This window comes from Varroa jacobsoni, unplaced genomic scaffold (assembly GCF_002532875.2).
Source record: "Varroa jacobsoni isolate VJ856 unplaced genomic scaffold, vjacob_1.0 contig01238, whole genome shotgun sequence".
NCBI lineage: Eukaryota > Metazoa > Arthropoda > Arachnida > Mesostigmata > Varroidae > Varroa > Varroa jacobsoni.
In genome coordinates this window covers 56,649-78,599 of record NW_019214600.1, presented here as the reverse complement: position 1 = coordinate 78,599, position 21,951 = coordinate 56,649, and the positions used below count along the sequence as shown (strand labels likewise).

The 21,951-nt window shown below is 40.3% G+C and overlaps 3 protein-coding genes across 5 annotated transcripts; 1 reads left to right on the top strand and 2 right to left on the bottom strand.

Moving 5' to 3' along the window:
• Positions 1-2,704: 2,704 nt before the first annotated feature.
• On the bottom strand, positions 2,705-10,421 carry SF2 (splicing factor 2). 2 transcript variants are annotated; one of them, XM_022852934.2, is made up of 4 exons: positions 9,936-10,421; positions 6,555-6,715; positions 5,982-6,138; positions 2,705-5,459 (listed from the first exon to the last, which is right to left on the bottom strand). In XM_022852934.2, exons 1-4 carry the CDS (start codon positions 10,097-10,099, stop codon positions 5,282-5,284), a joined length of 660 nt encoding a protein of 219 aa, XP_022708669.1. In that variant the 5' UTR covers positions 10,100-10,421; the 3' UTR covers positions 2,705-5,281. The 2 variants fall into 2 exon arrangements, with proteins under 2 accessions (XP_022708669.1, XP_022708668.1); XM_022852933.2 differs by lacking the exon at positions 9,936-10,421 and adding an exon at positions 7,662-8,419.
• Positions 10,422-10,557: 136 nt separating this feature from the next.
• Positions 10,558-13,988, top strand: Dysb (dystrobrevin binding protein dysbindin). 2 transcript variants are annotated; one of them, XM_022852931.2, is made up of 5 exons: positions 10,558-10,749; positions 11,602-11,806; positions 11,999-12,164; positions 12,598-12,774; positions 13,204-13,988. In XM_022852931.2, exons 1-5 carry the CDS (start codon positions 10,674-10,676, stop codon positions 13,456-13,458), a joined length of 879 nt encoding a protein of 292 aa, XP_022708666.1. In that variant the 5' UTR covers positions 10,558-10,673; the 3' UTR covers positions 13,459-13,988. The 2 variants fall into 2 exon arrangements, with proteins under 2 accessions (XP_022708666.1, XP_022708667.1); XM_022852932.2 differs by having other exon boundaries at positions 10,568-10,839.
• A 747-nt stretch (positions 13,989-14,735) lies between these two features.
• On the bottom strand, positions 14,736-21,736 carry PIG-S (phosphatidylinositol glycan anchor biosynthesis class S). Its single transcript, XM_022852922.2, has 11 exons — positions 21,649-21,736; positions 20,443-20,579; positions 19,562-20,017; positions 19,122-19,211; positions 18,728-18,820; positions 18,097-18,219; positions 17,586-17,667; positions 17,094-17,233; positions 16,663-16,890; positions 16,486-16,536; positions 14,736-16,215 (listed from the first exon to the last, which is right to left on the bottom strand). The coding sequence occupies exons 1-11, from the start codon at positions 21,707-21,709 to the stop codon at positions 15,988-15,990; spliced, it is 1,689 nt and encodes a 562-aa protein (XP_022708657.1). The 5' UTR covers positions 21,710-21,736; the 3' UTR covers positions 14,736-15,987.
• Between the last annotated feature and the right edge of the window lie 215 nt (positions 21,737-21,951).

Genomic DNA, 21,951 nt, shown 5'->3' with positions numbered 1-21,951 from the left:
ATTAAAGAATACCCTTCTTAGTCTCCTTTTAATGGCCTTCTAGTGAACATCAGCTCTAGAAATTCCAGGAAAAAAGTTCCAAGTTCTAATCTCGAAAATCGATGCTTAGTATTCATTTTTTGTCCACAAAGGCCACAGCGTTGCGAAATAAAGATGTTAAACAAGAAGGGATTATGCGAAGTACAGTCAGTGAATCGTGAAAATGTTGTAAGGACCAGGCAATAGATGACCAGATGTCGGACATATGAACGCATGGCCACAATTGAGAGGTATTTTCACGTAAGTTGAGTTTGGAGTCCGGGGGCTGAGTAGGCATAACACACGAAGTGTCACAGAAATATAACCCAATCCTAAAAATTATAATAAATACTGGATACAGATTTATAACAAGTACTAAAATCGCCCGCGCATTGACTCCATACCAATTGATTGCATATATGCATTCCATGTGCAATTTGCGAATTCCTAATAAACGAAAAACCTGCCTAAAGCCCATACACTAGGCATAGTTCAATTTGTACCGCCAACCGGAGAGGGTGCCAGGGGAAAGAACGACGCTGCCCTGGAGGCTATCGTTTCTTTATCACAATTGCAGACGTTCTGGCTATGCCTCAGTTATTTTCTAGATTGCGCAAAGGAATATCCAGCCTTGGCCTCAACCTGCTTATCTCCCGGTCTACGTTCGTATAATTACGGGGCCTTTTTATGTCTTCGAAAGGATAACTGGTGGGCAAGCAAATATTCTCCAGGTACGTATAAAGCTGTCAACAATGTTGAATGGTTCTTTAACAAGGCGGTTCACGTCATACATCAGTCCAACTATAATTGCTATCCAAAAGCACAGTCCGCTACTTCGTATTTGCCAACACGAATGTACCCAGACTTAATATATTAAACATGCCTTCCACGTCAAAATGAAAAGAAGTCCATTAGGTTAACGAAAAGAGGTCCATTAGGTTATATGATAATCAGTTTAATACGCGTAGCAATATTGAGAGATGAAGCTGCCTTGTTTTTTTTTTGTTTTGCCATTGCTTTCCATTAAAGATTTAACCTCAACCGATCCGAAGGTGCCTCACAGCTTGCGGCTCTAGAGGCTCCTAAAACACTGCTACGGGAGGTGCTTTCGATACAAGCGTTTTGCCTCATTACTACACATGCTCCACATGTGCCTTTTTTTTTTTGACATAGCATTTTCCTTCACTAATAAACGTTTTTTGTTAGGCCTCTCACTAGATTTGACCCTAATAACGATATAAGCCTAATGTTCTCCTTCGAAATTGCATTTCTTGTCGCTTCTGGACGCTGCGTAAAGTTACAACCATCCATATAGTTCACCTATAGCAGAACTTCATAATGCCTTTTCAAAGAATAAGAATGTTTTCTTTAACTTTTCTACTGTAAAAATGTTCAAATTATAACCTGCGCACCCGACTGCTTGTTTATTAAAAACTTGATTTCTAAAACTGGCTTAAAATTGCGGGAGTACTTCGTCCTTAGATTCGTTGACATTCTTTGCCTGAATCTTGAAGGTGTTCTTGTGCTCTTTACCATTATTTCTATGTTACTAGACGCACATTACACAAATAACAATGAAAACAGTAACAAAAACCAGTCTTCGCGTAGTATGCTCTCCGCAAAAACATCCAATACCATCTTGATTTCTGTTGAAGACTGGCATCTTCGGAAGTATATCCGCGATAGTCTTTTCTGGCTTGGCCTCTTGTTAAATAGTATTCACAGTAAGTTAGTAGTATCCACTTTATTTCGCATCATCTTTGGCTCATATAGGTATTGGCATTTAGTAAGACCCTTACGTAAACTTAGATATCCGGCGCAATAAGCTGAGATGCACACTATATCCATTGCGGGTTAGTACCGCAGCATACTCAGCAACGGTTGTAAAAAGACGGTCGACTGTTTTGATAGGCTACGCTAATTTACTTTAAAGTAGGTTACTTTAAAGTAGTTACTGTAGTTATAGTATTGTATTTTCGCTTGTATTATCTCAGTTAAAATCTTTAAAGTTTGTTTCACGATTATGATGGGTAGGTTGTGCTGTAGCTGACTAAAGAGTAGATAGTTACCGGAAGTCAGCTACATCGTTACCTGCCTAACACTTACCTGCTCGACAGTTCCGGCTCAAAATTAAACAAAGCTCGTAAATACATTTTCTCCACAAGAGGCACGGTTCGAGTCCCGAAAATCTGCTAGGTAATCATTTTTGACTACATTCAATAAACTTCAGTTCCAACAGCATAATTGTCACTAGCTTTCTACCAAGAACGTTGAAAACAGACATCAACTTACAAACTTACAGAGAGCTACCCTAAAACACTAGATCGACGTATACGACGCATCGAAACATCGCAAAGAAAAACGGAGCAAAAACCTACTTCCAAATTCGGAAGGATTGTCTTTGCTACCCATAAAAGCCTATAATACTTCGATATTAGACGAAAAGTGAAATTTAGAATCCACAAAGCTGTTTTCATATTTGACGAGAAGTGAAGTCCTAGAAGCCACAAAGGTGCACGTGAACGTGACCTTTTCCCTGGCACGCCTTAGGAGTACCTTTCTCCAGACCACGTCGTAAGTTCCTCTCTAAGAATACCTCTGAAATATTCCACCCGAAAGAATCACCGTTTTGCATCAACAAGCACACCAGACACACCGAGCCAAGCAGCCAGTGAAAACACACCAGTGAAAACTCAAAAAATGTCACCTTCGTATGCCTTTATTCACAACAAACACGTCCTGGAAGTCGTTCATCCGGGATAGTAATGCCTGGCATGCAATGTGCGAGCACGCACAAAAACTGGTGCACGAATAAAACATGCGGGAGCACAGAGGGTGAGAAACCATCTACTGGAAGAACCTACTTACCTTTTTTGGCCTATTTGAAACAATGAGTGGAGAAGTGAAAGACCTTCACATAGGGCCTGCCACCATAGCTTACCATAGCGCAGTGATAAGATTTTCCTTCCCTATCGGGAGACGAAATCCTGCCACGAAATCCTGTCCAACGCCACGGACAATCGAGGGCATTGACGGCCGCGGCCGAGAGGAAGGAGAGCACTCGCAGGTTGTGCGGCGTACAGCGCACACATCAGCCATACCCCGTACAAGTACTGGCTACACATCTGAGTATTCCGATGCTTCCTGCGCAACAGGTTCAGACATTTCCCTGATTTCACTAATAGGGAGTGGTAACCTCACTACCGGCGTTCCTTCCAGATGTCTTCGACCTGTTTTGTGACTCTCAATAAGGCTGGTTGTAATTAGCCATCCATATATCTTCTCCCAGTCAAAGTGAACTTCCATATCCTGGTCGGACTGGATAGGCGACAAGCAGTAAGGAATGTTGTAGCGGTAGTGGTAGTTGTAGTACCAGTAGCGCGAAATTTCGAACTATGCACACAAGAGATGTGTGCCGCACTACGTGAAATCATTCGTCCACGAATGGATCCAAAATACAGTTGCAAACGCCCAAAGAATTCCATTGCTAATGAAGTTTTGCACATACTTCCGACTATCGTAATTATCGAAAGTGTACTACTGCACACATTTCTTCAGAGAACGTGATAGAAGCAAGAAGCAAAAAGGGGTCCAAGCACAAATCCAGAGCAGGATGATATACATTAGAAGAATAGCTTTTATGGTGCTGACCTCTTTACGAATTTCCATTCAAGCCATTTCCTTTCTGCACCCAGTGACTGACCGAGCGACCGACCGGACTGCTTAATCCAAGAAATTTTCTCCATATCCGAAATTCTCTCCATATCCGTTATCCTGAAAGACTGCCTCAGGCTTAGTGAACTCCAATACACTGACCATATATCCACCTGAATTCCCGAAGACACAGATGTGCGAGCTTTCTCCACAATATCACACTCTATCATGATCTATAGAGATGCTAACGATTTCCCACACTAACACTGTTCACCGACAAAAACACCGCCAGCCTGTCCTAACTTCCGTTCCTTAAAGACCGTTCCATCATCAAAGACTTCCTCCTCCATCCAATAGTTTCCTAACTGTGTATGTGTGTGTGACCTTCACCTGTTCCTTCCCAAAGAGAAAGAAAGCGAGAGAGTTACCATCAAGTCCAGCTTTCTTACCCTGTATGCCTTCCTCTTCTGCCGTCTTTTCCTTTTAATCTCCACAACGAACTAGTTAGCTCCTTATCTGATTGTCATCATTTCTTGCGTACTCTCAAAACCACATCGAGCACATCACTAATCCAATTGCGATCTAATTGTTCATCACTAATCATCCAATTGTCCACTGATTTAGCTGAGGTGATTTTGGATAAAGATTGATTTTGTCTGATACGTGTGAGCTATAGAGATTACGAGATCGTGTCCTGTAGGTAAACACATACACGCCCTCAACCGGTGTACGTGCTGATGTACTCCAGAGTGACTGATGTGAAGCAGGAGCCGTAGGCTATCCTCCTTAGATGATTAGTCCTGAGATATCCTCATCAATGAAATCCTTTATTTGATCCATTTGGTGCTTCTTTTATGGTTTTCCGCCTCCTCTGGTCATGAAGTGCCGAGAGTCGGGGTCAGTTCTGTCCATTATCTTTCTTGTCCTTCACACAGAATCCTTCTTAACACACACACGGACAAGAATCTCCAGTGCAACGCTTCACTATCGAGAGATCACAAAGCTGTATTGTTAAGTCTTTTCGTTTCGTTTTGTTGTTGTTGTTGTTGTTGTTGTTGTTTGTTGTTGTTGGTTGTTGTTGTTCTTCACCGTTATCCTATGAATCAACAGCGTTATTAGGACATCCATGAGGGGGCACTTGACGAGAGCATGTACTCAGAACTCATCAAAAAACTTGTTTTACAATATCTTCTTACAAATAATACATGTTGATGTAGTACATGTAGTATTAATGTCACTGTACGACAGTAAAAAAGAACGGGGGAAAGGAAAACGCTGAAGAACAACAACAGTCAACGACAACATACTCCGCGCGAGCACAAAATCGGACGAACGATTAAACGAACGAACGAACGGAAAACTGCGAGCATGGCTATTAATATGTATATATATGTATATGTTATAATATAAGTGGTATGAGATATGTGGTGACGCTAGGGAGGGTTCGAGCGGGAAGGTTTGCTGTCTGAGCTGAGCACGTTGTATGACGATGATTGATGACGACGACTGCAGACGAGGGGGAACGCGACCACCACCGCCGCCGCCGGCGGCGCTACCGGTACCGCTACCGCGACCGGCCGCTGCCGCGTGTTCTGGAGCTGAGCGCAGTCTACGAGTGCGATCGTGACCTGGAACGACTACGTGAGTACTTCCGCGCAGGTGAGTGCGAATAGTTGACGGGCGATCGGGATCGACGAGGTGAATGGCTGCGTGATCTGGATCGCGAATCACGACCGGTATCCTCACGGACACGGACGTATGATACCTCGCCTTCATGCGAACGGAATCTGCATTTACCGGAAGGAAAGAACAAACAAAATCAAAATTCGACCGAACGTTATTTCACATCGCAAAGTTTTCGTTGGTTAATGGGGTTCTCGTGGGATTGAGCTCGAAAATGTAAACAAGATGTCCCGTATACCACATCCTCACAACCTGTGATATTTAAGCCGTTTCAGGACCAAGGTCGCCCGAATTAACTTTAACTAATTTGCTCGCAGTATTACTGCAAATTGTAATCTAATGCGGAAAGAAAAAGCAAACCAAAAAAAAATTATTCTTTGCTTTTTAGAACAATAAGCTATCGACGATGTGCAAGTCCGTCCATCGATGCTTCCAAAATACTTCCTCATAACACGCCGCAATTGGTTCGATATCACATACAAATGCATGAAGGTATTAAGTCAGAAGAAGCACAGGAAACTGCACAACCACTGGTTGAGTGTTCCGTAGTTTCCTGTACTTCTTTTCGTAAATTGATCTACAGGCGATAAATGAACAGCATACTAAGCAGAAAAATGGCTGCAAACCTGCTATCATCAAGCTTCTTCACGGCGTACTTCATATCTTCGTAACGAAGGAACTCGACTACTCCAGTGCCGTCTTTGTAGACATCTGCGTAGCAAACATCTCCCGCCTCACGCATGTGATCTTTAAGATCCTGCCACGATCCGGTTGGGGGTAGCCCTTGAGAAAAAAAACGTGTAGAAGAGAAAACGTTAGTTACGCGCACATAAAAAGCTGTAAAGCGGGAATCTATGAAACAATGTCTTCATGAGGAACAAGCGAAAATAAACGTCTTCATTTCGTATAAGTCAATTGTAAGGCAATACACCCGTAGATCCTTACTCGATGATCATCAGATGGCCCCTGTGCGTATGTTCGACATGGCAGTCCCTTAGCACAGCTCCGAGCATCGAAGGCAGTCCCTCTTTGCAGGCACAAATCATCACTGAATGAGCCACGACAAACTAACAGCTCCGAACATTAAGAATACCCCTCTTTGCAAGCACAAATCATCATTGGATGAACCACGATATACAAATTGTGTACTGTTACTTTACTGAAAGTGGCGGTATGATTTCAATTGTAGTATTGCTTACCTGACACGATGACTCTGTACTGGCTGCGGCGGGCAGGTGGTCCTCGGCCGCGTGAAGGACCTCCTCGAGGTCGCGCTGAATTCCCACGTGGAAACTCCACGCGCAGCTTGTACCCGTCATAATCGTAGCCATCACGAGCAGAAACTGCGTCCTCGGCATCTCTGCACAAATAACAACGAATATCAGCTTCGCTGATTAGATTATTTCTTCTTTCTATATTAGCTCCTTAGATTGTTTTTTCTTTCTATATTGCCTCCTTCTTAGTTTTCTATTTCTTTTTCTTGGTTGTGTTTACATAACAGATGCATCCAACACCATGCAGCTTATTATGTGTATTGTGGTTACTTTCTTCCTTTTACCAATCTACTTCCAGTGGTTTAACGCCAAAACTTTCTCGCTATCCGTTGAGCGCACGGAGTACGTGTCACAGGAGGTCGTTGAGGCGTATCACATGTGGAAACGATTATTAAGACATGACGTCACAAGTTGACCGACAAATACAACATGATCAGATTCGCACAACGCAGGAACGGAAGGAAAGTTGGCCCAAGGAGCTGGTAATGTTGTCTAGCGTAATACTGCGTCGAGATCGTTTACCACAGCGACCAATAGATAAACGACCGTAGAAAATGGAGCACTACGCCCAATTTACCAAGCCGAGCAGCCGCTTAGTTTGACCTTGTGGACAATACGTTGACTCGGTCCCGCCTGACACTATGAACCGTAACTCAAGAGAAGGCAAGCACGTGAACGGCTAGATTCGTTTGTGTTCAAAAACACAATGCTAACAATATATTAGCCTGCTTAGCTTGGCTATGCCCGAGTTTGTAGCGCCCGTTTTACCGTGAACTTTTACGTTCGAGTATAACTGAATGCTGTAAGACCCCGATACTTCTGCCGTTAGGCAGTACTCATTTGCGTCTCATATCCTTGTTTCTTGGAAAAATTTATGACACGGCAAGATAAAAATTTGCCATAGTAATTATTTGCTAACGCTAAAATTTGAACCACCAAAGAGCGCTCGTTCATAGTTACCATGGCAACGCAATCAAAGAAATGCGCATAAGCTACCCAGACTACGTTGCTCCCTTCTAGCCACACACTTACCGTGCATCTTCAAACTCGACAAAGGCAAACGGTGGACCACGCCGGTTCATCAGATCGATCAACGTGATCTTGCCGTACTTGTAGAAAATGTCTTCAATGTCCTTGGTACGGATGTCCGAGGGCAGATTGCCGACGTAAATACGGCGAACATTACTGTATGATGACATGATGATCGGCGGCGTGAGTCGGCCAAGCTTTTTCCACTCTGATTTCTATTTCCACGGCAGCTTTCAATACTTTTGCTGCGCGAATAATGGCAATAACAGTACCTCTAACAGTTGTATCAAATTGCGGTTAAGAACACGAAAAAACCACACGAATATAGTACGATCACACCATACACAACAGGTACGATAACGAAGATTTCCCCTTCGTGGCGGGGAATGCTCAATAACGACACAGAACGTAGAAATCTAACGACGCCTGTCGCAGCATCCCTAATTCACGCAGACATACAGTACACAAGCACCGCAGCCGAATGTTGTCGACTGGCCTAGAAATGGCTGACTCGTTAGGACACAGGACGACTAGTGCGAATGCAAAACCTGGACCGCTAATTTTCGATCGCCTTCGCTCGCTCACAAGCCGCGAAATCTCTCTGCTATGAGGCTTAGGTAATAACTCAGCTCCACCAAATGCTATTACATGAGCACAGGTCGAGCACTTGTTGCACACGTTCACTACAACACAGTCCGATTGAATCGATGAGCAACCTACCACTTATACCAGTAACGAACTACAGCACTGGTTACGCTAGCAAAACGAAATACTCATGCCTAAGCCTTTCCAGAGGGCGCTGCGTCATGTTTTTGCCTTCAAGAGGGAAAGGGCTAGCAGAAAAACATATGGCGGGAAATTTTAAAAACATAAATTTCTTTGTCACTCGTTGCAGCAGTGTTAACGAAAATTAAGAATTGAGAAAATGAACAGTAAGGCTAAAGGGTCACTATTTAGGAAGAAGTCAGGGGGGGGGACTTCCCCCCTAAACAAAACAGAAAAGCAAACCAAAAAAGCCTTATCAGTGTCAACTAACGATCAGGCTAATAACTGCTTTTTTTTTGTTTGCCTTTTTTTTTAATGTTAATTAACTTAAAAATTCATAAGAAAAAAAAAAACAATTTTTTGCAGCTCATAAGTTGGTAACACCATTTAAAGGATTGGGTTCAACTATTTATCATATCATCACTGATATATATATCAAGAGCGCAAGGGTCCCTGAAATATAGCTTTCTCCCGTTTCTTGAGGTTATAAGAAACTGGTATTCGACACAAATTTCGATGTTATTCCCTGTACGCTGACATTACCACGTACAGCATTTTGTGCAAACATAATGGAAGGCCACAGTGGAAATACACTTTTACAACGGGCACTGATTACTTTTCTGGAACGGTGTACCACAGGATCATATTCTGTTGCTCTCTTCCTAAGCGCGCTGTAGGTAATTAGGACCAAGCCAACAGCACCTTGCTTGATAAGATAAAAATTAACACTGGCGACGATGACTCGACTGAAATGGAAAATGGCGTACTCCTGGTCAACTATGACTGCAAAGTAATGACCGATGGCACTTCCTACAATCTCGCCCGTATACGCTCGTTTGTCTTAGTGTGCAACCATTGTCTTCTCCTTCTCCTTAAGTTTTCCACGAGCTGCCAGGTCACTGCTGGCTGGCGCCAGCCAGTGTACACCTGTTTGTACCTAGCAACACGAACGACTGTATCATAAGCTAAATCACCTCAAGGGTTAGCCTTAAAAATACTCTTACCGGTAAAGACAACCGTCATCGAAGCCCCGGGAAGTGTCTGTTGGCTTAAAAGACAAACCTACATAACAGGTACACGCACGTGCCATGGACGCGGGGTCAAACATGGCCGGGACGGCGGACGCAGGTTTACTGCCTCATGGTGGGCGAGCCTTTGACGGCGGATTACGGGCTTGACAGTATAGGACTCATCATAGAACAAACGATAGGAAAATGTCAAGTTACCAACTCAAGCGCGAGCCTAATTACGAGAACTATAGTCATGATGTCAAATTAACGAGCAACATGACTTTGAACGATTAGTGCCTCTCGCAAATGCTAAAGTCCCTTGTTGACTGAAGCATGTATGTGAGTTCAGAAGGAGACATCCATAAAACAATGTATAATGTTCAGCATTTTTAACGGGAGGCAGTATCTACAACCTTTCCTTACAATAAGCAAACGACAAGACTCAAAGATGTTTCTTATTCAGATATACAAAAATGTGTCAAATAAAAGCAATTAAACTCACCGGGCATCCTCGAACTCAACAAACGCGAAAGGTGGTCCGCGCCGGTTTTTCAGATCAATGAACGTAATTTTACCATACTTGTAGAACAAATCTTCGATGTCCTTTGTACGAATATCAGGAGGTAAGTTGCCAACGTAAATTCGACTATCGTTCTTGTATGACATCTTCCGATCTCGAGTGGGGGCCCGTCTACTCAGTGCTACCTCTTATTGTTACACGACTACGAGAAGACAGCGTTACCGAATCGGCACTCTGTATAGTGGCGATTTGCTATTTCTAGCTACTCGATTGCAGCAGTGCGTCAGTTCCACGACAAATATATATAGGTATGTACGACAATCATTAATTAATTTCTAGATAAGCCGCGAAATGCCACTTCTGTCGACGACGCCGCCGTTGCTTAGCTGTTTTGCAAACTAAAACGCTTCCGACACTCCACACACACAAACAGTTACACGCGCAGTTGCTTAGCTACGGCAGTGCGGCGATAGCAGCACACACGGGTTCCTATAGTCAAGCCAAACAAACTTAAGCCTAAATAGAGGGCGCTATTGGCATCGTTTGCGTGTAAGAGGAGAGAGAATGCAAAAGAGCGATAATTCTATGCTCAAAAGGCGGGTATTTTTGAAACGTTCGAACTGGCAAGCACAATATCCATATTGTCCATGTCGGTGTCAGTGTTTCTGTGTCCATCTCAATACGGCTAAATGGAGCTCGTATTGCTACTGTTAATGTTAGATGGCAAGAGCTGATCTGCTGATGTTGATGGACAGTCCGTTAGACTTTCCAGCAGCAATCCCGTCAAATGGATCAGGTGACGATTGATCTGTCTTGCTAGCTACTGGTAACAGGCGGACGGAAATTTCTATTACAGTGGGATTTTATAGGATTGTGTTGATCACAGGCAAGTGCCCTAAAAACTCGGTAAATTTATGAGAGTAAATTGGATTAAAGCTGTTTCGGGTGAAATTTGGGGTGAAAGTATATAGCAAACGTAGATGTTGATGAAATTATAAAATAATCCTAATAATACATCCGATATGAAAAGTTCATATTTTGAAATGAACTTTGACAGTAATCGCTGTGGAAGAACAGGTAATAAATGTGATATACAGAAGACGTTTATGAAGTGTTTAATATGACTAGAGTATAATAATTACCGCAAGCATTATTAAAATTAATTCAAGTGCCCGTCTAATAGACACTCTTTGCATGGTTATTGACCGAATATGTTTTTAAATACGGAAAGAATACGCTTTGTAGATCAACTGTTTCAAAAGGATGGTTCCGCTTTTTTCAAAATGAGAGGAAGCGTCTAAAGGTACCCACGGAAGAGACAATTCGTAATTTGCCGGTTCCCGACTTTTTGCTACATTTGACATTTTCTGTAGTCGGCAAGGCATAATATAATGTCTGGGGATTTTTGATAGGTTAAAAAACGTATCGTGCATCTAAATACCTTCTTATTATACTTGATAAGTTGTGTATAAATTAGTTTAGCGGCTACGGAGCTACCCTTAGGCTTAGGAATCATATTTTTTATACTATAGGAAAATGGTAGATCCCGATTAATTAAGTGATCATAAATAAATCAACAACTGTAAAATATACGAGGAATAATATTGATTTTTCTTCTGGCTTGTTGTTGGATTTGTTCGTGGGTTAGAGTGCAGCGTAACCATGCTACCCCGTAGTATACAATTGCCCGCCGTACTACAGGATGCTTTAGCCCTCGGGGCGTCCACCCTAAGTGGTTCATCTTCAGCTACAGCAGTGCAGACATGCGGTACGCCCCTTACACCTCAACAGCAGAACGCTGGTATGGAGCTCATGTTAAGAAATTCTGATCGTATCGACGATCTCTGGTACAGGTAGGCTTTCCAAGGCGATACAGAACTTTGCACCGCAGGGACAAAATATATGGGAGAGTAAATTTGTTTTTATAAAAGCCATCTCGTTCTGTAACGAAGGTGACTCATATTTCCTCTTAGACAATTAAGGCAAATTTCATTTTGAGAAGACAGAGTTGAGAAATTAATCAAAATTATACATTTGTCTTTCAGAACTGAATTAAATATAAACAAAATAAAAGGGTGCGATTTACACATCGCCGAGTTGTACGCGAATCTAGAAATCAAACTGGCCTTAGTAATGAAGCTGAATATGACGCTCACCGCTATCGCGGACATTAAGACACAGGCCGCCAAATCGAAAGAGCTCCTCGCAAAGGTCGGCGATATGTTTATTTAATATTGTTAATTTTTATTTCAGTGCGGGAAGATACTTTTCCCTGTTTTTTATAAGCAGCGCACCGTTTATGTCACCTTATACAGCGTACAGTTACCTTGCCCAAACGAGCTCGCCGTAGTTTACATTGCTCAACAATACCCTTTTCGTTCACCAATGACTATATAATTTCCTGCTATTGTTTATGACAAAATAGCTATAAAATGCGAACGTTTAAGTAACAACTCACAATGCGATGGCAACAACTTAGGTAATAATCGGCAATAATAGCCAATGATTACGTAATCTTTACATCTGCATTAAGATCAAACGATAGCTTCTTTATTCAACACTCGGGCTTTTAGGACTAGTATTCACTATTAAAATAGCAGTGTTTTGTCGCTATGCACATTGGCATATTATGTATAATATTCAGGTGGAACAGCAACTTGGGGATTGCGCCGCAGCCATGTTAATCATGGATGATACCAGAGAAATGGTCGAAATTAAGCGTCGAGAAGCGGCTGAAAGGGAAGCTCGTAACAAACAGCTTCAGGAAGAACGCCGGCGAACATTCGAGGAAGAGTTTAAAAAAGATCTTCTAAGGTTCAAGGTAAGTAGCGCAACAGCACAATTAACAAGTTCTTTCTTCTCAAAGCCCTGATTTTATCACACAGAAGCCGAACCAATGACCCTTGGCTTTTTGTTGGCGCAATGTCTAATTTGCTACAAATGCCTATAGTACACGAGATAACAAACAGCATAAAACATTCAGCTGAAGCTAAATGACACTGCTATAAGAAAATAAAAAAAAAAAAAACATTCTGCATTTATATTAATCCAAAGTTGACTTCGATGTCTTTTTAGATTAGCTCGAAAGACCCACTAGGTCAAAGCCAGCGGATGTAATTTATTTGCCGGTTCGGTGTCATCATTCCCTCTGCCTCAATCTTAATTCTGATTAATTTCCAATAATGTGGTCAAATCATCATTGGTTCTACTGTACTCATTGGCTTGACTTGCTGTTCCCTCTGTCGTGCAGGAAACAGGCGAAGTTGAAGCGCCCCTTTGCCAGATTGCATCTCCTTGTGATTTGTCGGAAATCAATCTCGAACAAGATGAAGACGATCAACAGGCTTTAAGTCGTTTTCTTGAGAGCAGTGGTGAGCATGATCCTGAAGACAAGGATAGCGATTTTAGAAGAAGCAAGTCGCTTAGCAAAATGAGTGTGTTGTTAGAACCGAGCCTAAATCCGTCTCAAGATCTTAGCAGAGTAGATAATGAAGACGACCTGTGAGAATCTGCTTCAGAGATATCTTAGCTTCTAGTAATTGGGTTTGTTATAGAATGAGAACTTCGGTACGATAAGTAATGTAAATGGATTTGGAACCGTGCAATAAGATGGCTGTGTCGGCTACTGCCATTAAGTAGGAGAAGCGTGCAAATTTATCTTGGGCTTTATATTGATTTACAAAACTCCACAATAAAAGTACGATCGATAGAACAGCGGCTCAATATAGAGCATTGGCGCTAACAAGGAACATGCACAAGAAAGTCCTAATTTCTCTAGAAACATATATAATTCAACAATAAGGTTCATAAAGGAGTATGTGCTTTGCTAGTGTCTAAATAGGTAAGGATGGATAATTCATTAGAATTAGGTGTCGGTATTTTAACTGAGTATCCTAAGGTAAATCGTCTGAAGCAATGCTTGACGGAAATACCTGACGTAAACACCGAAATATTTAGACGATCGTAATAATCTATGCGATATGAAAGACGAAGTGTACAGATCGACATAGAACGAAATAAACGACTTTTCCATTAGGACGTTGCATTTTCATTGCTAGTTGTTGAAAATAGTTGTAGAAATTTCATTACGAAAAAAAATTCTAAGGAAGTTCTAATAACTAGTACGCAGTTACCAGCGATCGTCCTAAGCCCCCCATGGATGTCGAATTTAATATTGAGTTGATTCTTTTCATTATATTCGAGAATTAGGTTGGTTTTTCGAGGGAAAAACGACGTTACGCGTGCGCGTACCATCGGTTTTAATTAGCCAAGCCTATGTTGTTTCACCATAACTCATACGTTTCTTACTAGGTGAAGGCTGCATGTTACACGTTCGAAGATATCATATAAAATAATAAAGGCTTGTATTATCTACATTACGTAGAACATTATGCATTATTATAACATGCATTATATTAGAACAATCACATGATGATTAAGTGTACCAACAGCTTAGGTGTACCATTTAATAAATACATTGTAATACACTTTCAAAAGGCAGTAAATAAACCAAGATTTTCTACGTAGCAGCATGCAGTTAAATCCGTGTTCTTGTCTATCAAAGCGAACCATAAATACCGTTACCGACATTCGGCAATCGGTTTTATATTGTTTGCAAACAGTGGCAATATATTAAATTCTAGATTCGCTAGTTTCGTTGAAATGCAGTTCTAGGGCCCTATAAAAAATATCACGTATAGCGCAGAAGGTTGCATTTTTCAAATACTTGTAGACTTAGCAGTGGTAATTGCAATACACATAAATAAAAAATGAAATAAAATATAGCATTGTAATATACAAACTTTATTCACAGTACCATAGTTAGAGTTATATACAGAATGTAAAATTTGTTTTGTATATATAATGTACAGTGTTGTTTCCAAAAACCTACTACTAATGAACCGATGCGATCTGAAAGCATCGGCTTTAACAGTTATGCTTTAATGCCGATTTGTGTTCTAAAATCAGACATGAAATTCGTTCTCTCTCTCACATATGAGATATCCTGACAACTTATCCTACATCACATTCTCTCCCTAAAATCCCAATAAAATACTTAGTGGCCCTAACGCGGACCTGTGTAATTAGACTACAGTTTATGTATACGCAATCGTTGATTGAAATATATCATGCAGCAACTCATTCAAGCAATTCATGAATGAACCACACCACTAAATTATTCCAGAAATTTCTGACTGAAGTAGATGACGAGACAAAGCTCCTCGATGAAAAATTAGACGGAATGATGCATACAGACCAATATACTACAAAAGCTGTAATATTGAATTTGCTTCCTTTTAAAATGTCATCCTTAATAACTACCTTAGGTAACTAAGTAATTAGATGACGGTTAAGCTACACTTTTGGTTAAAGAATTATTTTTACCTCTCCAGAAAACATATTGACATTCGAAAGAGTGCACTCAAATTAAATTGAATATCGTCTTTTTTGCCGGCTTTTATACACGTTTATATCTTACAGCTAATAAACACTTTTATGTATAAATTATAATGATAATGATTTATTTTCATCATGCTAGAGGAACTTGTCTTCGTCTTTTACAAATGTTCGCTGGCAATGACTTAGTGTTACTCAAAATACAAGGTATGTCTATGCTTGTACACATCGTTTCTGATAGCAGATTACCTCATATGGTTATAATAATTATTAAGAAAATTAATTATAATGATGCAAGCTAGCTATTTTGAAATTTCCATTCATACGTTAAAAAAAATTAAATCTTAAATAAATCTGCTTGTATTGGTAGTTTGAACGGCTAACTTAGAAGTCCTCAGAATAGCAACAAGTGAAAAAAAGTGCTAAGCAAGCAAAAATATCGGGAGGAACGACTAATTTGTTTTAAATTCTTCGATTTTCTTACTGCCGTCCGCTGCCATAAATATATATGCATTAATGAACATACGCTTTACGGCCTTAAATTTTTCAGGTCAGATCATTGGTTGAGGCTTCGGTCGGGTTTGCCGACGTATAACTGTTACTATTGTGCAAAGATCAGCTAAACTCAGGTGATTTCTCACTCGGTTTTAAGCTTACGCGTAGCACAAAGCGTTCTTAGATATTTGGCAATGCCAAACAGTGAAAGTAGCACCGGCAACATTGTGGGTACAAAAAGAGGAACGTAGATCGCATATTTCTGATCATCGGGGAAGTAAAGCAGACCTAACAGTGATGGGTCGTAGAATGCCCGTTCCGCTGTTGCAAACGCTGTCTCGGCAGATGCCAGTGCCGAACCCAAATGACCCTTCAGTAAAAACGACATCGACATGAAAGAAAGTTAACTATACTGTTCCTGTGATGATCAAGTGGCGATATGTTTACTTTCTACATTTAGGAACATCTGATGCGATAAAGGTTCGCGACCATTCTTACACATGCCGAACACTGCTTTATGGACAAACGATGGTTTACTATAAGAACTATGATTGGGGTGATGAATTTACGGGAACCTGATAATCATTAATGTAGCGATAGGACTTTTAGTAGCCATATTAGCGTGTCGCTTCTCTCTTACCTGTGCGAGGGAGCGAAGGGCCTGCTTTCCGGAAGTTACTGAGGTTTCCGTCTGCAAGGATTGTGTTCATATACAAGTTAAAGAATAGAAGTTGATTTAAAATTTATTTTCACGTCTTTATTCTATGACAGTTTTCGTATTCTTGAATCTTAAAGGGTCGACACTCTTGACACTAACCAATTGTCCGACGTTATCATTAATGACCATATTTTCGATCGTAGTGAGCAACTGCGCCAGACTGTGTAATGTTCGCGAAGTAGCGACCAAATAATCGTGAGCTCTGCGCCGCATCAAAAGATCCAGCTCCCAGTCAGCGACCACAGGTCCGTCCCGACGGAAATGCGAATCAAACTCCGAATTTCGAGCGGGAATTCCTAGTAGAGGACGCAGCTGGCTCAAGAATACCTTGCCGACGGGTGAATATCACTTATTAAATTTCTATATGTTACTTTTGCTTGAAAAATTGGAAAAATTTCCATTCCGATTTGATCTGTGTACCTTATAAAAACTCAATTTAATTAACATATATATATGCATATAGTATATATATATATATATACTACATTCTCATTGATAATTTATCATGAATATTTAAGATTAAAAAATACCTGGAAAATAATTCTATTATCGAGAACCACGTTGACTGCATCTCTATTTTGTTCAGGCTCTGTTAGATTATAGTCGATATTGTAGAACAAGACACCACCCCAGCGAGGCGAAATGAAGGCATTACTCTCCAAGGGCTTGCCTACGAGAAACCAAAAGAATAATTTGTAAGACGTGCCAAACGGAAGGAGTATGACCTATACTTATTTATATTTATATCGAACAATGTTCTGAAAAGAAACTTCGAGTATTTCAAAATGAAACGAAGAAGCTTAAATTTCGTCATGTAGAATGTGGGACCTAAAAAAAAGACCCAAGTACCTAAATGAATAAACCACATCTTACGTACTCTAAGTGTAATTGTAAAATTCACGTATTTAATAGATATTGAATAGGCGACAAAAATACTGTATTTAGCCTATAGACCCAATTAAATAGACACTCCAGTCTTGGTTTGTTCTGGATTCAGTTTATCTCTAAATTTTAGAACTAACCCCGTTCATCGTAAATATGCAGTGGCGAAATTGATGGAGGAACAATATACACGAAGAAGTTCAACGATGGGTTGAGAGATACCTGAAAAGTAAATGTAAATAGATCCTCATTTGGTGCACGTACTGTCTTCAGGCGCAAAAACATGTTCTATTCTTGTCACTTTTGTTTTAATACAAAGACAATTCTACTTAAAATCTTAGCTTCAACACGATTCGCTCGCTTAGCGAATAGGCAAGTGGGCTACATGGACTGCTCAATTGCTAGCACTGAGCAGACTTTTGAAAATATTACATTTACAAACCTACCTGCATGAACTGCTTGGAACATCCAAAGCTTCATGCGATCGTTAATTCCTCATTAACAGTGGAATATGAAAAAATTGTGGTATCAATGGGATTTGATTTGAATAATAAAGCGTCGTCGTCTTATTTGTTATAAGGTATGCAGTCAGTGAGGGCATGTTTTTGTATGGCAGCCCATCACTTCAGTTGCAGGAAGTACACCATTTACCTGTCCTGGTAGAACCTTCTCGAGCTGATTGATTAACAGCGACAGGGCATTATGCGATATTTGGAATCCACCTAAATCAGCATCCTTCTGCACGGCCAAACTGACCCCGTAGCCAAACTTGAACTGTGAGAAAAACCAAAATTTCACGGCATTTATTGAAGTATGTTCGTGACCCGCAGTGTCCTCAAGTGATCTGGAATCTGATTGACCGGCAGTTATTTCTTTACATGAAGAGATATTTAGAATTATGTCTTCCACATTACCTCAAAAACTGTCAGTAGGTGTATTAAATTGCCTTGCGAATTCTCAAAAATATTCAAGAGGAGGCAGGCTAGTCATATGAGTAGCACTTGTAGTCAACATTTTTGCTTTTTTCCACTTTGGTAAATCCTTTGTCATCATCTGCCAGCGGTGAGATTTGAACCAGCAATGACCGGCATGCTTGTTGCTTATGGCTACTATGGTAGAGCAGTCAAAAACTTGCGGATTAGCCTAGCAGACGACGCTGCGCCTGTCTACAGATGGTTTAACTTCGAGCAGCTAATCTAGAATTTGTTTCATTCTAATTTCTCGTTGTTGGTTCACTTCGGACACTATATGCAGCAAAATGGCGTGAACATGTTCTTCTCACCTGACTTTTTACTTGAAGCTGGACAACATGCTGTAGCTTTGACACGACAGGCTTCATATATGCTTCATATCCACCTGCACTATTCCACATCACCTGAATTGAAATTTTCATTTGAATTTGTCGTGTACCGGTCGTATATTGAAGCAGCAATCCTCCCATAAGAATGAAAATATATATGCGATTAGCGGCCTTCTAGCAAATCTTGACTTGTCAAACTAAAGAAAAAGACCATGGTATTAAACACGAACATTCAAATGCATAGCTGTGGATGAGATAACAAGTGCTACAAACGTAGACTTTATAAATAAAAAGTTGAAACAATGTTGTTAAGTTAGTGTATCTTTTAAAAGCAAGCTGCAAGGCAAGCTTTAATGAGAAAACAGCACAAACTTACGTTCGCGTGTTGAGGCTCTGGCACGATGCACGAGAGGACCACATCGACGATCGGCGAAGCGTGCAATGAACGCTGTTGCTCTTTTGTTGGCTGTTTGAGAGCAAAAAGACACAGACAAAGACAACATTTCTTACTTTGAGCGGCTTGAATTTGGAAGGCGCTAGAATGATGCATTTTAAAAATTAAACAAATATGTGATTTGACTTTGTCTAGATATTCCAATTAACTATTTGTGACGTTTCGAGCATAACTCATAAATAGTTTTATTCATACCACCATACCATATTCAATCACTAAGCAAAACCACAGCGCGAATTCCGTTTCAGTTACTATTCTGTACTAATAAACATATTATAGTTCAAAAAATCCACAAAAGCAACTTATAATTAATCTACTACGTACAGCAATTTACTTGAATCGAAATTTCCCAAGGCACTCACTCGTTTTCTTTCAACATCCGAGAGGGGCGCAAAGACAGTTCGTAGAACATCTTCTCTAACTACGTTATACACAAGCGCAGTCACTAGATGGCGGGCGACCAATTTCAGGTCAGTTTCGTCTGAAGCGATATACACGGTCCGATAAGCGCCAATAATCCGGCGTGGGTGACCAGGAAATTGACGTGAGAGCACAACGACGAGATCGGCTGTTAAATGTGCTGTAGCCGTTCGGAAGGTCTCATCAAGTGCCGACAGACTCTTTGAATTCGTAATCATGTCCTGCATGACCTTCGAGGCCCGCTGCGCCGACCACGCATAATCGAACGATAGAAATTCGCTTTCGATTTTCAGATTAGCCTGACGAATGTTGTTGGCCTCGACGAGCGCAGCCGAAAGCGCTTCTAGATCCAACTTGTCGTCGTCAACGTACAATGTTACATGAATCAGTTGAGATACCTGGTAAACACAAAAACCCATTGTTTTATAGAGGCGGTTTCGGTATGGCTCTTGTCGAGAGTCGATGCGGTTTGCCTGCAGTATTGTCACAAGATTATTATCCACACAAACTACCTTCATTATAGTAGTATAAATCACAGTTTTTTTTGGCGTTTACGATAGACATACATATTAATTGTTTTATCAGTTACAGGAGAGTATAAAAATGTTCTGAGAGTTTGAAATATTCACTTGAGAGTTTGTTCTGAAGTTTTTCCTAGTATTTGTTTGTTCTCTATCTCTTTACGTAGAATGCAAATTCTCGAACGATCATTTGGTATATTTAATACTGAAAAAGAACTATTGATGGATTTCTTTCGTCTATTGCTAGCAAATGTCACGAAATATACGTTTGCTGTAAAGATGCTGGCGTTGACAATACTAACATTACTCGAGTGTAGAGCTTCAATTTGCTCGAAAGGTATTGGAGCGCGATACACTTCTGTGGTCTTCCACCAAAGCGGCAATCCGACAACGACAAAGAACAGAGCATACGATGCAGTGGCTACAGCTGTAAACGCATCTGTAATATATGAAAAAAAAAAGGCATCCATGTGTTCCTTTGTAACGTACCTTCAATATATTGCTTTTACAAAAAAGGTGCCGATATTTAGTTTGGGTGCACTATTATGAACCACCTGTGCTGCTTGTAACATACAAAAACGATCGTGCGAGTTGTTAGTTTCTATAAAATAATGCGCAAAAGAAAGTGAGGATTGTTTTCAATGTTTTTAGTGAAATGACGAACAATTTCTCAGCTCATGCTCTACTTACTTTATAAATACCATTTATATAACAAAAACCGATAGAGGCATTATGAAAGTAATTTTGAAATGAAAATTAATTGGTATATGAATGTTAGCTAAATTTAATCTAACAGAAAAATTTAATTTTATCAATTAATTTAAGAGACTAATACTTTAGAGTGAGTTAGTAGTTCGAATTAGTGACTGGAAGACTATAAAGGTCACCTGTTATATTAGATTATTCAACGAATAAACATAGCCCAGATATTAAATATTTTCCTTCGGTCTTAATTACTGGTTTATAATTACATATTCAATAATTGGAAACATTCATTCTTTCCTTCTTTTTCTTTGAAAAAGATTAACTTAAAAAAAGATTAAAGAAAAACTTAATATATCATTATTATCATTATTTTTATTATTTTAAACCTATCTATTATGGGCCTTTGTAATGACGACAATGAAGAAAGGTTAGCAAATCTAATTTTGAAAAGAAATCATTATCGTCTTCTCTAAAATCAAGAATACACACAATACAACAATCACGTTCTGCCTAGTTTACGGAGTTCGAAGGCCTACAACGTACTAGAAATGCTTAGGAATGAATATATTTCCATTCTGCAGAATCACTTCTTATAGAACTAGCATAAAACTGCGTTTTATTTAAACAATACAAACTTGATATTGTGGGAACCACTTTATTGTTACTGTAATCTGTTTCCTTCATAGGAGCACCAAAAGGCTAAGACAGCTGACGTAGAGCTCACCGGCAAGCCTACCTCATCCATGCCATCACATGCCAAAGCGTCCATTTCAAAATGGGGTACAGAAGTGTTTTGCGCTTACCATTTTGTCCATATTTCGATTTCGGACATGCACAATCGGTTTGTTCACTGGAGGTCGCCATGTTGCTAAACCTGAGCGATCAACTGGGCCAGGTCGGCCGTTAGTGGCAGCGTCGAGTACTGATATGGATTCATCATTTAGCGCCTCTCGAAAGGATTTCTGTGGGTTTGTGACTGTGTATCAATCTTTGCTATTATTGTAGTTTGAATTATATAAAAGCTATGCCGATAGATCTCACTATAACAGTCAAGTCTCATTGTTATAAATGTATGGTTAGCTGGATTAAACTTCGATACCTTTCTT

Coding starts and splice junctions, on each gene's coding strand:
- SF2 (XM_022852933.2), bottom strand. CDS start 7,828: ATGTCATCATACAGTAATGTTCGCCGTATTTACGTCGGCAATCTGCCC. Junction 6,139..6,554: donor GTACAGAGTCATCGTGTCAG/GTAAGCAATACT, acceptor TTTTTTCTCAAG/GGCTACCCCCAACCGGATCG. Junction 5,460..5,981: donor AAGAAGCTTGATGATAGCAG/GTTTGCAGCCAT, acceptor CGGTAAATGCAG/ATTCCGTTCGCATGAAGGCG.
- PIG-S (XM_022852922.2), bottom strand. CDS start 21,709: ATGGCGACCTCCAGTGAACAAACCGATTGTGCATGTCCGAAATCGAAA. Junction 20,018..20,442: donor AAGCTCTACACTCGAGTAAT/GTTAGTATTGTC, acceptor TGTGTTTACCAG/GTATCTCAACTGATTCATGT. Junction 18,220..18,727: donor AGCTTCAAGTAAAAAGTCAG/GTGAGAAGAACA, acceptor TTTTTCTCACAG/TTCAAGTTTGGCTACGGGGT.
- Dysb (XM_022852931.2), top strand. CDS start 10,674: ATGGCAAGAGCTGATCTGCTGATGTTGATGGACAGTCCGTTAGACTTT. Junction 10,750..11,601: donor AATCCCGTCAAATGGATCAG/GTGACGATTGAT, acceptor TTCGTGGGTTAG/AGTGCAGCGTAACCATGCTA. Junction 12,165..12,597: donor CGAAAGAGCTCCTCGCAAAG/GTCGGCGATATG, acceptor TATAATATTCAG/GTGGAACAGCAACTTGGGGA.